The sequence below is a fragment of the Typopeltis vanoorti genome, chromosome 5 (assembly GCF_054136105.1).
Source record: "Typopeltis vanoorti isolate ZY-2024b chromosome 5, IOZ_Tvanoo_1.0, whole genome shotgun sequence".
Classification (NCBI taxonomy): Eukaryota; Metazoa; Arthropoda; class Arachnida; order Uropygi; family Thelyphonidae; genus Typopeltis; species Typopeltis vanoorti.
The window spans coordinates 137,184,355-137,201,084 of record NC_143553.1 but is presented as its reverse complement, the minus strand read 5'-3'; the positions used below and the strand labels follow the sequence as shown (position 1 = coordinate 137,201,084).

Sequence of the window (16,730 nt, the reverse complement as noted above, 5' to 3'; positions counted from 1 at the left end):
CTAGTCATTGGGACATTTCTAAATGACTTCATCAAAGCATTTTTACAAGGAATATCTATTCAAAGAAGGTTCTGAAGCATTGTTACATCAACTCAATCACAATGATAGATTTTGAACTATCTGTTACCTAAAGTGTGGGAAATTGTAATTCTTTATTGCATCAAATACTCCCCCCCCCCACACACACACAGTTGTACATGTTTCTTTAAGTCTTGCTTGCACATTTTCAAACTGCTATTATTTCCATACAACCCTTTGATTTATTGGTGTAAATCTGTTGTGCATTTTTGTAAGATGAGCCTTATAACCTTAAGGAGCTATACAGGCTTGTCCAGAGCAGACTTTTACAAATGTCCATGTTCATGTGGGATCTGAACACACAACTGGTTGATTGAAGAATGGGTATAATATTCATTCAGCCAAACAGGCCAACTTCATGGTTGAAATGATACTCTCCTATTGATGTGGTATCCTGTCTTACACATCTTTCAAAGTCTAAGTTCTTTTCCATGTTATTGATAGTATAATACAAATGTACAATCAACCCTAGGACTAATTGGTTTGCCTGTGATGTACATTTGTAAGTTTCATTCCAAAATGAAGTGTCTCCAGTACTTATTTCAACATAGTTCATAAGAAATTAGGATGACTTTTTTGGTTGTAAGTTAATGAAATTCATATCATTTCATTTAGAACCCTGGAGATGATTTGGACTGGGGAGTACATAAACTTGCAGTGATTGTTCCATTTAGAGATCGATTTGATGAATTATTGCATTTTGCTCCTTATCTTCATGATTTCTTAAATAAACAAAGAATACGCCACAAAATATTTATAATAAATCAAGTCGATCACCTACGGTAAGTGTGATTTATTAACATAATTTTTCTCATTTTTATCTTTTTTATAAAACGTTTATTGGAGCTTTAAGTTTAATATGTGGTGTATATATATATATATATATAAATAATGTACCAAGACCATGGAAAATGGCTACCCTAAATCTGATACACAAATAAAGTGAAGTAGAAAACTTGATGAACTAATGATCCTTCAGTCTGCTATCAGTGATTTACAAAGTGTTTACAAAAGTCTTGGCTCATACTCATAAGCTATTTGTGACTCTAGATCTAGCACAACCAAAGGAACAGGCAGTCTTTTGAAGTGGCTTTAGTACAATGGACCATAGTCTAGTTGTACAACAGATTATTGAATGGTGTAATGAATATCAACTACTATTATGTTTTGAGTTTATTGATTATGAGAATGCCTTTGATCCAGTAAAAACTTGTGCAATACTTAAAGCATTATGAAACCAGCAAGTGGAGGAGCCATATGTCAGAATCATTAAATCAGCATACACTAATGCAGCGGCAGCAATTCATTTCATTGGAAACATCTCTACTGTGGAAATACAGAAAGGTATAAGATGAGGTGAAACAATATCTCTAAAACTATTCACAGCATGCCTAGAAGAAATATTCAGACTTCTTGATCAGGAAGAAAAAGAACTGAAGATAAATGGAAGATATTTAAGCCATTTATGCTTTGCAGACAGCATAGCTATCCTTTAGATATATATATATATATATATGTATATCTTTACTGCACATGAATTACAGACTTGTATCTATGAACTACAAATTGCTAGTAAAACAGCTGGCCTATAGAAGACCCAAGTTTTTGTTGTAGCTATGTCCAACCAGAAATAATCAGAATCAAAATGATGAAATTGAACAAGTAGATCATTACCTATATGAGGAGGTACCCGAAAAAATAACTGGAATCTGAACTTGGTGCGCACACATTTTCTAGTTACGGATGATGCCATGTTCATTATTCTGGTTGCTTTCTTTTCTGACTGCAGTCTAACTCAGTCTTGTATAATGCCTTCCATAAAAAGAGAAAAATGTGTGTTTTTGTTGAATCAAGCATTTTTCAAAGGTTATTTAACTTTTTTTGTGACTCCCACCCACAAAAGTTTATATGCAGATCTACAGTACATTTGTACCGTGAGTAAGCTAAGGATTTTTTTATCAATTTAATTTTTTTTTAATTTATTTTTTACATGGTCCAGAAACCATGTCCTGGACACCAAACATGGAACTTTTTCAAGCCTCTAATAAGCAGAGCAGTGGTCTCACAAAAAGCTTTGAATTTCATCTCCCACCTAACAGCAATCAAACATCCGTACCCACAGTAGGATTCAAAGCTGCAGCCTGTTGGTTTGAGAGCAGATATGCTAACTACTTGGCCAACCAGGCCGACAAATGATTTATGATTTGCTCTGGCTTCTCACTTTATAGCTTTCATTCACTGCCTTTACATTCTCCTAATTCATACAATCATACTGCTCTTTTTTTGACTACATATCTCTAAAAGTTGCTTTCATAGAGATTAATTACTCAAACTGTGAGCTCATCTTCCAGAAGACTTTTACATTCATAATACAAACTGGTTCCCCCCCCCCTCTATAACTTCACGTGTCAAGCTCAAAGGGAAGCTGAATCATTTACTTTCTGTCATGATCTAACACAAATAGTGAACTTACCAACCAGAATATCTGATAATCATTATCTTTGCTCCAACACTCTGGACCTTTTCTTAACAACCTCTCCTTCCAAATACACTGCAGATTGCTCTCCTCTAGGCAACTTGAACCAATAATCTTATCTACATCTTCTTCAGGTCATCCCCCCCCCCCAGCTAATCTGAGCTTCTTATCTTATGAAACTACAATGGTGCCAAGAGTTGGGTTATCTATGATAGTCCAAATAATAATAAAAATAGTTTTATTACTCTTTCTTTACTCTTTCCACCCCTCCTGGTTCGAATGCCCGTTTTGACCAAATAATGAAAATAATCCTCACTGGAGTGAGAGCATTCACCACTCCATTGCAAATCCTTGACCTCTATCCAAGTCTTGGCTTTCTAAAAATGTGGCTTTGCCAAATAAAAATTTGGTACCTGATAAAAATGCAGCATGTCTATATTTTTTTTATTATCAACTGCAAAGGCACATTTTTTAGAGAACCAGGATTAGATAAAGGAGGAGGGTTTACATTGGGGAAATGAAGGTATCTTCATTCCAGTGAGGATTATTTTGGTTATTTGGTCAGTACAGGTATATGAATCAGAAAAGCAGAAAATGGGATTAAGTCAAACTCCACTTTCTCATTCTGTCTATACTGCAGTCCAAAACAAATCCAAAGCAGGCTTTGTAATAAATGTAACATCTTTTCTTCCTTCTCATCTGCTATTCAAGCCTTCTATTTCCTCACTAAGGCTTGCACAAATAACCTCTGTCCTTCCTTGTTTCCCTCTCTCACATCCTTGTATCATAGTAACATCACCCAAAGATAAAGCAGATCTTTTTTTGTCATTAGGCTTTTCCTTCAACTCTTGACTTTCCTTAGATAACTAAGGAAAATCATCTTCAGTATCACAAACTCTTCACAGCATATCCTCTCTGATCTTTTTTTCAAAATAACATCAGAAAAATCCTCGTTAGCAGTGTTACTAATACCTCTCATGGTCCATATCATATCCCTCCACATATCCCTCCTCAAGAATTAACACCCATTCTGTGTTAGCTATCTTAGTTATATTAGTCTGAAATCTACCCAATAGCATGGAGGCAATCCTTATCATGTTTGTTCTTAAAAAAGGAGACAAAAGTCAACCATGAAATTATTATCCCATTGTTGTTTCCTCAGTACTCTGAAAATTGATAGAGAAGATCTTCAGTAATGAGCTCTTCACTACTTCATGATCCATCAGTTAGTGATCACCAATGTGGATTTTGCTATTGTCATTCTAGAGTATACCTCCTCACTTACTTTATCCACCTTTGGACACAAGCCATGGAAAGATTTTGAGTATGCCTGTGATCGCTGTTGATATTTCCAAGGTATTTGATTCCGTCATTGAGCCTTCTCAACAAGCTACCATCTTATTATCTCCCTCCTGTCCTTTGTGATTAAGTTGTCAGCTTCCTCTCTGATTGTTATTATGCATCATAGTGGTATTAGATTTATTAATGCTGGATTATCCTGAATTTCTGTGCTCTCATCCATGCTCTTATACATCAGTGATCTCACTCCAAATCCTATTCATAGGTTTTGCTGATGACAGTACTCTCTCTTCCTCTTCTTCATTCAAGAAACACCCTGTAATACTCAAATGATTCAAGCTTTAAGGTCTTCCATAAGTAGTGTCTGCAACACTTGTCTCCTCATCATGTTCAAGTTTTATGAAGATAATTAGTGAATTTCATTGTTGTCACTTCATTGTTGACACACAATTTCATTGGTGTCCTGGCCACTTCTTACTCTTGACAATGTTCAGATTTTCATTCAGTTTCTCTTCTTGAACTGATTTTCACATTCCATATCTGGCATAAGCATATTACATCTATAACCTCTTCAGGCTCCAATAAAATTAAATTCTGTATTCTTCTTGCTCGACTATAAAACCCTAATCCAACTGACCTTGGAATATTGTTTTCAAATTTGGGATGATACACCCGCAACTTCTCTAAGGATTCTTAGTTGTATACAGAAGAGGGCAGTTTGCTTAATAGGTGATTTCCCCCTCCCACACACACACACCAATTTCAATTGCTTTCTCATAAGTGCTATGTTTCTGCATTGTTTTTAATGGATACTTTCATGGGCATCGCTTTACTGAGCTGTCTTCCTCTGCTTTCCTCTAATCATAGAAGAACAAAAGTAGTCACTGTCAACATCCAAACTCATTCTAATTCTAAACATATTGAACCAAACTCTTATCTTTTTGTGAACACAACACCTAACTTCTAACTTTTCAGGAAACCTGTTTTCTTCTTTCTTCTTAACCACATTACACACACATCACTGTTGTGTTATGTTGTAGGTCTTGTAGTCTCTCTTGTGTGAGGTCAATAAATTAAAAAGATTTCAAAATGGAAATTACTATATTCCAAATTTTTATTTTGTTGGAAAAGTAGGAAGGAGTGCTCTTCTGATGAGAGAGAGAATGAAGATGTTGACAACATCTCCATTCACACACTCACACACACACACACACACACACTCTTAGTTTGTGTGTGTATATGTTAACATGAATGCCTTAGTGTTATTGCACTTGCCATGTGGTTAAGCAAGTGGTGAAACAAATATATGAATATCTCTAGGGTTTAGCATTTCTTCAGTTAATTTTCGATATTGAGCCCACATGTTTCTAAATATATAACAGGTTTATTAAAATAAACAATATAACTGAACAAATTCCATAAGTCATTGGACTTTCATCATAAGGGATACTAAAACTTACATAAAAAAGACTAGAATTTTTTTTTTTTTTTTTTTTTTTTTTTTTTTTTTTTTTTTTTTTTTTTTTACGGGTATCTCCATGGAGTCAGTAGACTCATTGCGGGAGACCCAAACTAGCAAAACAATATCCGTCATATCTCTTCTTGAATTCATTTACAGATGAAGAGCTCACAACAAAGTCAGGCAATGAATTCCACTCATTCACCACCCTCCAGGCAAAAAACCTTGTTCTGACACCTTTGTTAACCACACTCTTCTTTAATTTCCAGAGATGACCTCTTGTTCTTCCATCACTATCACACAGCTGAAACATTTCCCCTGCATCAATCCTATAAAAACCTTTTAGTAATTTGAATGTTTCTATCATATCCCCTCTTCTTCGCCTATCAGCCAATCTCTGCAATCCACAAGCTCTCAATCTATCAATGTAGGGAGCATTTTTTTATATCACTCACCAACTTGGTCACTCTTCTCTGAACCCTCTCCACAGCCTCCTCATCTCCAAGGAATCCAGGTGACCAGACCTGAGCACAGTAATCCAAATGTGGAAGTATCAATGCTTTATAAAGGGGAATAATAACCTCTTTATCTCTGGATGTCAGTGTGTTCCTCAACAACCAAGTAATCCTATGTGCAATCTTGGACACCTTAGCAATGTGTCCTCTGAACTTCATCTCCTTATCTACCAATACCCCTAAGTCCCTAGCCTCATCAATCTCTTGGAGTACCTTTCCATCTATGTAGTACACAGCTGGTAATCTTTTAATCCCAAAATGCAAGACTTTACACTTTTCCACATTGAACTGACATCCATTTTCTTTTGCCCATTTTACCAGCTTATTTAAATCCTCCTGCAAACTTTCAACATCAGCTTGATTTTTTATTGCACTACACAACTTTGCATCATCAGCAAACAACTGAATATCTCCCTTTAAGCCGTTTCCTATATCATTTATATACAAATTAAACAACATTGGCCCAAGCACAGAGCCCTGAGGCACACCACTGGTCACCTGCCTCATTCTGGACTCGGCTCCTCCATACACCACCTTATGGTATCTCTCCCTGAGCCATTCTCCTATCCATATCACCAATTTAATATCCATTCCCATCTGCTCCAATTTGCGTAACAGTGTTCTATGGGGTATCCTGTCAAAAGCCTTAGCAAAATCCAGAAGTACCACTGTGTAGCCAGTTCCTTTGTCCAACTCTGATGTTATTCTATTATGGATAGTTAATAGATTGCTAAGGCAGGATCTACCTTTAACAAAACCATGTTGGCCTCTATAGAGTATCATATCCTGATCCACCCATTCTTGAATTTTGTCTTTAACCAACTTTTCCAATACTTTTACCACTACTCCTGAGATGGTGATTGGTCTGTAATTCAATACTGCAGTTTTAGAGCCACCCTTATGCAAAGGAACCACTTTGCCTAACTTCCACTCCCTAGGGACCATACCAGAGTTCAAACTTAAATTAAATATCCAGGTAAGAGGGGTTGACAATTCATTTGCACATTCACGCAACACCCGAGCTGATATTCCATCTAAGCCTACCGCAGTGTTTGCATTTAAGTTTCGCAATATATTTAATACCTCTGATTCTTTAGCTTCAATTCTCACATTAGGTATTGCTATAGGTATAGAGATATCCTCACTTGGGTGATACTTTTGAGAAGTGATCACTCAGTAACTCGACTATTACATCTGATTTTGTCACCTCAATACCATCAGCACCCACTAAGGTTATCCTTCCGAAGTCATTCTTCCTCTTACTTGCCACATAGCGGAAGAACTCTTTGGGATTACCCTTGATCTCTTTGGCTAAGGTCTTCTCATAATCTGATTTAGCTTTTCTTACTATGCTGGTAACCTTCCTAGCTTGAGCCTTGTACTGCTCATGGGTGTCCTGATCGCCCTTCTCCTTGTAAATTCTCCATAACATTTTCTTTTTTTGTAGTTCAAGCTTGATACTACTGCTCATCCATCTAATGCCTGCCTTGTTTGACCTCCTGACCATGGGGACACAATCTGATATTGCTTTCCTCAGATACCCACTGATTTTATCCCAAGCACTGCTAACATCTTTCCCTTGCAATATGTTCTGCCATGGGATGGCTGCAAGCTCACTCCGAAGCTTGTTATAATTGCCTAACCTGTAGTTTCGTACATACCCCTTCTTAATAGAAAAATCCACAGATTTTGCAACCTCCCAAGTCAATACCACATGATCGCTTTCACCAACTGGAGGTAACGAGGTCACCTTACTTATGCACATAACCTCTGAACCAATAACCAGGTCCAACACTCTCACACCACGTGTCCCTTCAGTTACGTGCTGTTTCAAGTAATTATCTCGTAGCAGATGTATGAACTCCATTTCCTTTTTGCTACGTGATATTTCCTCCTTCCAATTGATATCACCATAATTAAAATCCCCCATAATAATCACTAAGCCTTCACTCATTGCACTAAGTTGCTGATGCATGAATTCAATATCTCCCCCTGTACTCCCTGGCCTATAGCAGCATCCAACTGTATATTTGGTTGCGTTGGTCACTATTTCGCACCAGACTGCCTCAAATGAACTCTCATTCACATGTCTATCATCATGATATACTACTTTCTTTGGCTGCAACACATCAGCTATCATCAACAGTACTCCTCCTCCTGTTCTATCTTCTCTATCCTCCCTGAAAATACTGTACCCATCACATTCAATTCCAGTGACCACATCTTCTGCTGACAGCCAAGTTTCACTAATGCCTACAACTTTTGGTGAGATTTCACTGACTAATGCCAAAAATTCTTCTCTCTTATTTCTAATGCTTCTAGCATTGGTATACAAAAATTGCAGATTCCCTCTAGATCTTGTACCGGCTTTAGAACTGATATATAAGTCACTAACTACCGTAGTCCTATGCCGATTTTTTCCCCCTCTCTTCTGCAATTTATTCTGCCTATAAGGATCAATAAATTCACAATCAGTGCTAAAGTTTCTCTCTCTTACACTCAACCTTTTCAATATTAGTTTCCCTGCCCAATAACTTCAACCTGTTCAGAAAACAATAACTTCTTCAATCTCTTATGTCCTTCCATGTTAAGATGCAGTCCATCTCTAGCATACAACTGCCTTTTTCCTTCAAACACACTCCAAACATCAACAAACTCCAGACCTCTTTTTCTGCACATTCTTGCAATCATATCATTCATTATCATTGCTCGTCTACTTAACTCGTAATTGTCAAAACGAGGCAGCACACACACTATTCTCCCATTGACACTTTTCCTCTTCACAATATCTAATAATGTTCTTAAATCTTTTCCTACCCGATTTATACTACCTCTCAGGTCATTCGTACCCACCATAACTATCATCTTGTCTGTTTCATGCCCTCTCTTTATTGCTAAAGCCACTCTTTCTATTGTACCATCAGCCAAGCACTCCTCATGCATACCACTCTCCATACCCTTAATCATAGAATCACCATATATTTTACCACTATTAACTTCATTCAAGTTCACACTCATGGACTCATTCTCTACACTATTCAGCATGACTCTCCCAGCTTCATTACTCAACTCTCTATTACTTACCCCCCCCACTCTCACTATTCTCATTTCTTCTTGGCCATTTGTGGTTTTATTATGTTGACTCCCAATCACTCCCATACTATTTATTACTGAATCATTCACCAAAGACTCACCCATATGTAATCCTGTTCTAGTTACTTCAGCTAAAGTAATCTCTATAGTCCTAATTTCTCTGTTTAACACATTAAACTCAGCTTTAACTTCCAGTATCTCCTTACCGATCACTTCCACTTCCTCATGAAGAAGATGAAGGTCATTTTTCATTTTCATAAACTCCCGCCGAAGTTCTTCCGCTACGGTCCCGATGTCAGCTTCCATTCCTAAACGCTCCAGCCTATCCCGACACTTCTCACATACGTCGACATTTTCTTTCTTTTCATTTTGCCAGACCGACCACAGATCCTTCACATTTTTCGGTGCATACATGTAGCAGTTTCCGCAACGCATCCATTGCGAAAAATCTAACGCTGAGCCAGCCTTTCGTGTAATAGTAGAAGTCCTGCGCGCCGCTGACGTACGTTTCTTGTTGGACGCCATCTTTACACGTTGATATAGTGAAACAAACGGCAGTGAAAACACAATATATACAACACAGTTCTAAACAATAATACCACTGAAGGACACTTGTTTCTAACCGATGCACAATTTTAGCACAATTTGTGACAAAAAGCCACACTATATTTAACTTTAAAAACACGTTTTCTAGACTAGCTTAACTCGACCACCACATTTACCAAGGACACTAGATATTATCAGAACTTCAACTGGTACATACAAACAAAGTGACACTATGTACATGTTGAAACAATGGTAGTTGTTGCTGTCAAGTTCTGTGGCATAATGCATGCTATATCCCAGGTCTGTGGTTGTTAGATTTTTGAGAAAAGCAGACAAAATTTGGTGTTGGATTAAGCCTTGGTTTTTTATTACATGGTGTAAGGATATAGAGCATTTCTGTTTCAAAATTACTTAGTATCCTGTATTTGTTGTATGGAAAGCTAATCTTTTTTTCGAAGTAAGTCTTTTACACATTGAGACATGCAAATCACTCCACATCTTTTCATCTGGCCTACATACAAATGTTCACAAGAGCAAAATTTTATAAATGCCTGGGTTTCATGGAAGGATGTGGAGGTTTTTGGTGGATGCAGGAACCCTGAGATCTTATACATTAGCAAAAACACCACTTTAATGCTGTAATCCTGTTTATGTAAATTAGCTGTCAGAGGTGTATTAAGAATTTTGTTGATCATCTTCATTAACTGTTGAGAGTCAGAACTTCACAACTAGCATTGCTTCAACACATACATAGTAATTAATGTGTTTTTTTTTGGTCACTTTGTATGTACTAGTTGTGAAGTTCTGATAATATCTGTTAAGTGTAATTAATTTTTTTCTAGTCTTCTTTATATAAGTTTTAGTACCTCTGATAATGTAAGTCCAATGACTTTCAAAATCTGTTGGGTTATATTGTCATCATCAAATTCCTGACATGTACCCTCAAGGAGTGTACAGGATATGATAGTACTGCATGAAAAATTTATATCATTACTAACTTCCTATCTACAATCTTCCTCCAAATCAGTCTGTTACTTTTCAAGACTCCAACATTATCAGATCTTATATTTCTATCGTCTAAGGCAGTTTGTACCGTATCAATCCACCTATATCTAGGCCTTGCTCTGGGTCGTTTTCCTGCCGACTTGGCAGAGAACACTTGTTTTGCTAATCTTTCCTCGCCCATTCTGTTTAAGTGACCATACCACCTGAGATTAGCTCTGCTAACGCATTCCTTGATGCTGACAATGTCAAGTTCTTTCCTAATATCCTCATTTTTAATATGATATTGCCATTGATGCCATCTGTTCATGCCTCTAATCTTTCTCAGGATTCTCATATCTGCAGTCTCTAGTCTTTGGTCAAGTGTTTTACTTCTAACCCATCTCTCAGACCCATAAGTTAAAAATGGCTTGAACACTGTCTTGTATATAGCTAATTTAGTGTTCCGACTAATTTCTCTCTTATTCCTTATGAATTTATTCAATTGACTGCCTACCATACCAGCTTTGTTGATTCTGTTGTCTATATTGTTATATTTATTTTAATAAACCTGTTGTATGTTTAGAAAAGTGCTCTGAATACTGAAAATTAACTGATGAAGCAAATGTATTTTAATATTTGTTGAAAGTTTTTTTTTTTACTTGGTTATACTATAAATTTAAAGATGCCAAGAAATTATATTCTTAGTTTCATCCTTTATCCAAGTGTAAGCAAACAAAGTTTGCATGTGAAGTCACTTCATGACCGGGCTACTCATCACTGAAGTCACTTCATGAGTAGCCCAGTTGTGAAGTGACTTCACATTTTGTTTGCTTACACTTGAATAAAGGATAAAACCAGGAATATGATTTCTTGGCATCTTTAATTTATTGTATTTTAAGTAGTCTGTTTGCTTACCATAATGTAATCCTGAGAGAATTACATAGAAATAACATGTGGTTGCATATTGATTTAAAGTAGTACCTCTGATAATGTTCTTTTGCTATACACTATTCTGTATACAGTATTGTTGTAGTAATGGCAGCCATGTACAGGAACACTAGTAAACAAGAGAAAAGAGCTGGAAAGAAGACAAAAAAAAAAAAAAAAATTGACTTAAATTCGGTGACCCCTTAAAAATTTTTATATCTGTCTCTGTCTACTCTTCAAGGCAGTATTGTGAAGTTAATATTGAAGGACAATACAATGTATGAAGATTTCATATATTAGTGAGAATGTTATGCACTAAGATTAGGGAGCAAGTGGTGTATGTTCCATGGAATCTGCACATAAATCTTTTTCTTGTGCCTTTTTAATTGCTCAGTTAAAGTTAAATATACTATTGCCAGAGCAATTATTCTTCATTCTTACTTTAGCAAAACTAATGAAAGGTATGTTTAAGGAAACTTGCTTATTAGAAAAAGATATATACTAGTTTAGTCAAATGATCTATTTTTTTATGTGATCTGAGGAATTTGAGAGGTATGACAGACTAAATGAATGAGTATATAAACAATAAAAGAAAGAAAGATAAAAAATACGATGGTGGAATAAATGCTGCAAAAGAAGCTCCCATATGGTCAGTTGAAACTACAGAACTTTCTGCTGATTTCATGTTATCTCATATTTCCTTCTCCAGTTGCACAGATCTTGCAGGCAGATATGCTGAAACATTGGCCATCACTAACGACCTTACACAAATTGTTCACATGCCAACCAGAATACCTGAACACCCTAGATCTCTTCCTTATCAATGACCCTTCCAAATACACAGTGAATGTAGTAAGCCTCCTGGGTAATTCCAACCACAATCTAGTGCATTTCCTCCCCCATGCAACAACTCTTACACAGTCACTCCCACATGAGTAGTTTGGCATTATAACAGTGCCAAGTGGGACAGCCTGTGCTCATTCCCATGGTTGGAATATTGTTTCTGGTCTTCCAACCCACACATATGCACCAAATGTGTAACCAAAGTAATCCTCACTGGCATGGAAACATGCATTCCCCGCACTTTTCTGAACTGTCATCCTCTAACTAAACCTTGGGCCTTCCCCAAGGATCGATTAAAAAAATTCCGCAAATTATAACCGTAAAATTGATTGAGATATGTAATCTTACACCAGGGCCGGATTTAGACTTGCTGAGGCCCCCCCTACTGTTTTAAATTACATCAGCTGGTCTCAGAAAAATTTTAAATATATACACCTTTTTAATATATGAAAATATATTGTCTTTTAATTTTTATTAAAAAAATAATAAAGTATGCATTTATTTTCTAAATAATGATTTTAAAATTTAATTAAAAATTATTTAGGTATTAAAGATAAAAATTTTAATTAATACGTTTTTGAGAGGGAAAAAACTTCTTTTCTTATATTTTGTATATTTAAAATTATTTAGAAATTATCATTGTAATATGTCTGACTTCATTTGAGTGATTTTTCTACGAATATTTTTTATCAATTTTTATATTTTTTTGTTTTTTTATTTGATGCCCCGGCAGTTTGCGAAGCCTTAAGCTGTAGCTTTTTCAGCTTATACGTAAATCCGGCATCTTACACCCTCGACTCTGGGAACACTTTGTCTGTCTTAAAATTTTATTATGGGTTGGCCTATTGCAGGGTATCATAGAACACGTGTTTTATTGCAGTAAAAAAATGCGTGTTCCTGTGTTGGGTTCATCTTTTTCATTTGTGAACAGTGAATTGTAAATTTATAGTGAAACAAATTTAAACAAAAAAATACATTTTTAAAACGTAAGTGTATGTAATTTAATATTATTTTACTTGTTAATTTATGATTTTTTTGCTTTTAAACTGAAATAATTTAATTTAAGATTAATTTAAATAAATTATGCCAATCAATTTTTTATGTATGAAATTGTGCTAAAAACTATTAATTCTGAATATTTTTTTTTCCCAAGTAAAAATCATTAAAATCGATGCAAAATGAAAATAATGTATTTATAGTTTACATCGACAAATAATTACATAAAAAAAATCTGAAAGACATTTATTGATGTAATTATTTAATTAAATCAATAATTATAAAAATTTATGCAGATTGCAGACAAAAGTATACAAAAGAACAAACAGGTAGATTATTATGTCTGTACATGAATTCTAGGAGTATCAGAAATAAAGGGGTAGAGTTTGTTGCCTTAGTCAATATGTTGCGACCTCAGATTGTAGGCATTAGTGAGACCTGGCTATCAGAATCAGATATACTAACTGGTATTGAGTGTAAAGGATACAGTATTTTTAGGAAGGATGGAGAGGATAGGAGAGGAGGAGGAAGGGGGGGGGGTGCATGCTGCTAATGATATCGGATGACTTGAATCCAGTTAGAGTTCAGACCTATGATCGTAGTACTACTACTAACAATATTTCATGTGGCAATGAGTTTGAAGTTTGATAATGAAAATGCATTTATTGAGCTGTTGCAGGACATCTTCCTCAAGCAGCATGTGAGACAGAAGGAACTCAAGGGCAAAGAGTGTTAATTTAATTATAGTGTCAGAGGGCATTTCAGTTAAAGACTTAATTATTCTGCCTCCAGTTGGTGACAGTGATCATGTGGTACTCACTTGAGTAGTGACTAAGTTTATGAATATTCCATTCAGAAAAGGTTACATGCTTAACTACAGAGCAGGAAATTATGACCAACTGAGGAGTATACTGAATTCAGTGAAATGGGATCGGCTGCTGGATGGGAAGAATATCGGCAGTGCATGGAAAGCATTTAAACGATACTTAAATGATGCAATATCAGAATGTGTCCCTAGAGTTTGAAGAATAATAGGATAGGAGTCAAATGGATGTGTAATCTTATTAAGCAAGAGATGCGTAAGAAACGGATGATGTGGAAGGAATACCATGTGCATAAGGATGATGTCCATTATGAAAATTATAAGCAGCATCAGGCTAGAATAGTCACAACTGTTGTACAGAAAGCAAAGTCTGAGTATGAAAAGAAACTGCCTTGGCGTACTAAACATAACCCACAAGAATTCTATCAGTATGCTGCGAGTAAAAGAAAGAATGAATATGAAAGAATAACTCTTCTAAATCCAGATGGTGTGAGGGTTACAGATGTAGAAGAGGTTGTTCAGTTAATGAGTGCCAATTTTGTTAAAAGCTATTAACCTGATGTATGCAAGATTGAGCTCACTGTTACCTCTTCACTAGATGAAGAAACGCAGGTGTATGAGGATAAGGTATTAAAACTGTTGCACAAATTGAATAAGAATTCAGCAATAGGGACTGATGGAATATCAACATGTGTGCTAAAAGAGTGTTCAGCTGAACTGGTCATTCCTTTGATCAGGCTGTTTAATATGAGTCCCAGAACAGGGAAGGTTCTGCAGGAATGGAAAGAATGTATGGTAATTCCATTGCACAAGGGTGGTGCAAAGACCAATGTATCCAACTATTGACCAATTAGTATCTCAGGAGTAGTGGTGTGAAGATTTTGGAAAAAATGGTTAGGCCTCGCATTCAGAAATGGGTTGACAGTGAATCTCTACTTTGCAATGAACAACATGGGTTTACTAATGGAAGGTCATGTTTTAGCAACTTGCTCACATTCTATAACAATGTTACCATTGAACTAGACAAAGGGAATGGATACACCGTAATACTTTTGGAATTTGCTAAGGCTTTTGACAGAATACAATATGGTAGACTGTTGCATAAATTGGAAAAAAATGGGTTTGGGTTATAGAATATTAGCATGGATAAGATGATGGCTGACTGAGCGATATCAAGAAATGGTATATGGGGGATGCGAGTCTGCAAGATTTAAGGTAACCAATGGTGTACCACAAGGATCAGTGCTTGGTCCACTGTTATTCAATCTGTACATTAATGATATTGGGAAGAATTTGACAAGCGACATACAGCTATTTGCTGATGATGCAGAGAAAAGTAGGTAATCAAGACTGCTGCTGATTCAATATGCAGTACTTTCAGAATGATTTGAATAGGCTAGAATTGTGGGCATGGGAAAATGGGTGTCTTTTCAATATCAGTAAATGTAAAGTCATTCACTTCGACATGATTAGATATCCAATGTCATATTATATTGGTGGGATTATGCTAGAAGAAACTGATGAGGCTAGAGATTTTGGAGTGTTAGTAGATAGGAAGTTAAAGTTCAGGGGCCATGTTGCAAAGCATGCAAATACAACTCAAAAGATAATTGCAATGCCGAAACGAACATTCACATGTAAATATAAGGATGTCATTTTGCCTCTTTATAAGGCCTTGATCCTCATCTGGACTATTGTGCACAGGTCTGATCTCCTGGTTTCTGTTGTGATTCTGATATATTGGAGAGAGTACAAAAGAAAATGTTAAAAATGATATCAGGATTGTGAAATACTGATTATGAAGATAGATTGAGAATTTGTAGACTGCAGACACTAACATACAGGAGAAAGAAGGGTGATATGATTGAGACTTACAAACTTCTGAAAGGGTCATACAGGATATCAATTGATGAAATTTTTCAATTTATGGAGGGTGGGGAAGAGCAAGAGGGCATCCTTGGAAGCCGAGAATGAAGGGCACTAAGAAGAGGATGAGGGCTAGATTTTTCTCTCAGAGGGTGGTGTGTGATTGGAATGTTGTGAGTGTAAGCAGTGTGAATGAATTCAAAAATAAGTATGATAGCTGGTGTGTGTAGTAGGTAGCCTTCCTCGAAGAGTCTCTGACTCCCTGGAAGTCTCTCTTAATAATAATATATATATATATATATTTTTTTTTTTTTTTTTTTCTTGAGAATTTCAGAGTATGAAATTCTAAGAATTTCATACTCTGAAATTCTTAGAATGGCCATTTAATTATTCTTTGATTAATAAGTTAGGTATATAAAATAGTTTGAAATTAATTTTGCTAATTGAAATTCTACAGAAAATATGAATGCCAGATCTCCTCAGAGATAAAGAGAATGATTTAACATAAATTGTATTTATTGTATATATATTTTATATGTTTATAGTAAATATTTTAGCTTTTTTATATTTGAGCTTCAATCCTTGAGAAACATAACATGTGGAAGTCATTGCACCATCATGGTATACAAATCTGGAACATTCTAACCAAGCAATAAACCAAAATAAAATTATATATATATAAATATAGTTAATTACTTTCCACGCTAGACTATTAACATAAAATTGGATGTAGACAAAGTGGAATTTAACATTCTTATGTTTAGCTGAAGACTAACACCCTATTTATTTGTTTATTTGTGATTTTTTGGAAAATGGTTAATTTTG

General features: G+C 35.7%; 1 protein-coding gene across 1 annotated transcript in view; it reads left to right on the top strand.

Annotated features, from left to right (window-relative positions):
- The window catches only part of beta4GalT7 (beta-1,4-galactosyltransferase 7), a 108,589-nt gene that overhangs the window by 23,645 nt on the left and 68,214 nt on the right, over positions 1 to 16,730 (top strand). The window contains exon 3 of the mRNA XM_090392768.1: positions 694 to 860. Within this exon, the coding sequence (XP_090248894.1) occupies positions 694 to 860 (167 nt within the window). The remainder of the gene's footprint in view (positions 1 to 693; positions 861 to 16,730) is intronic.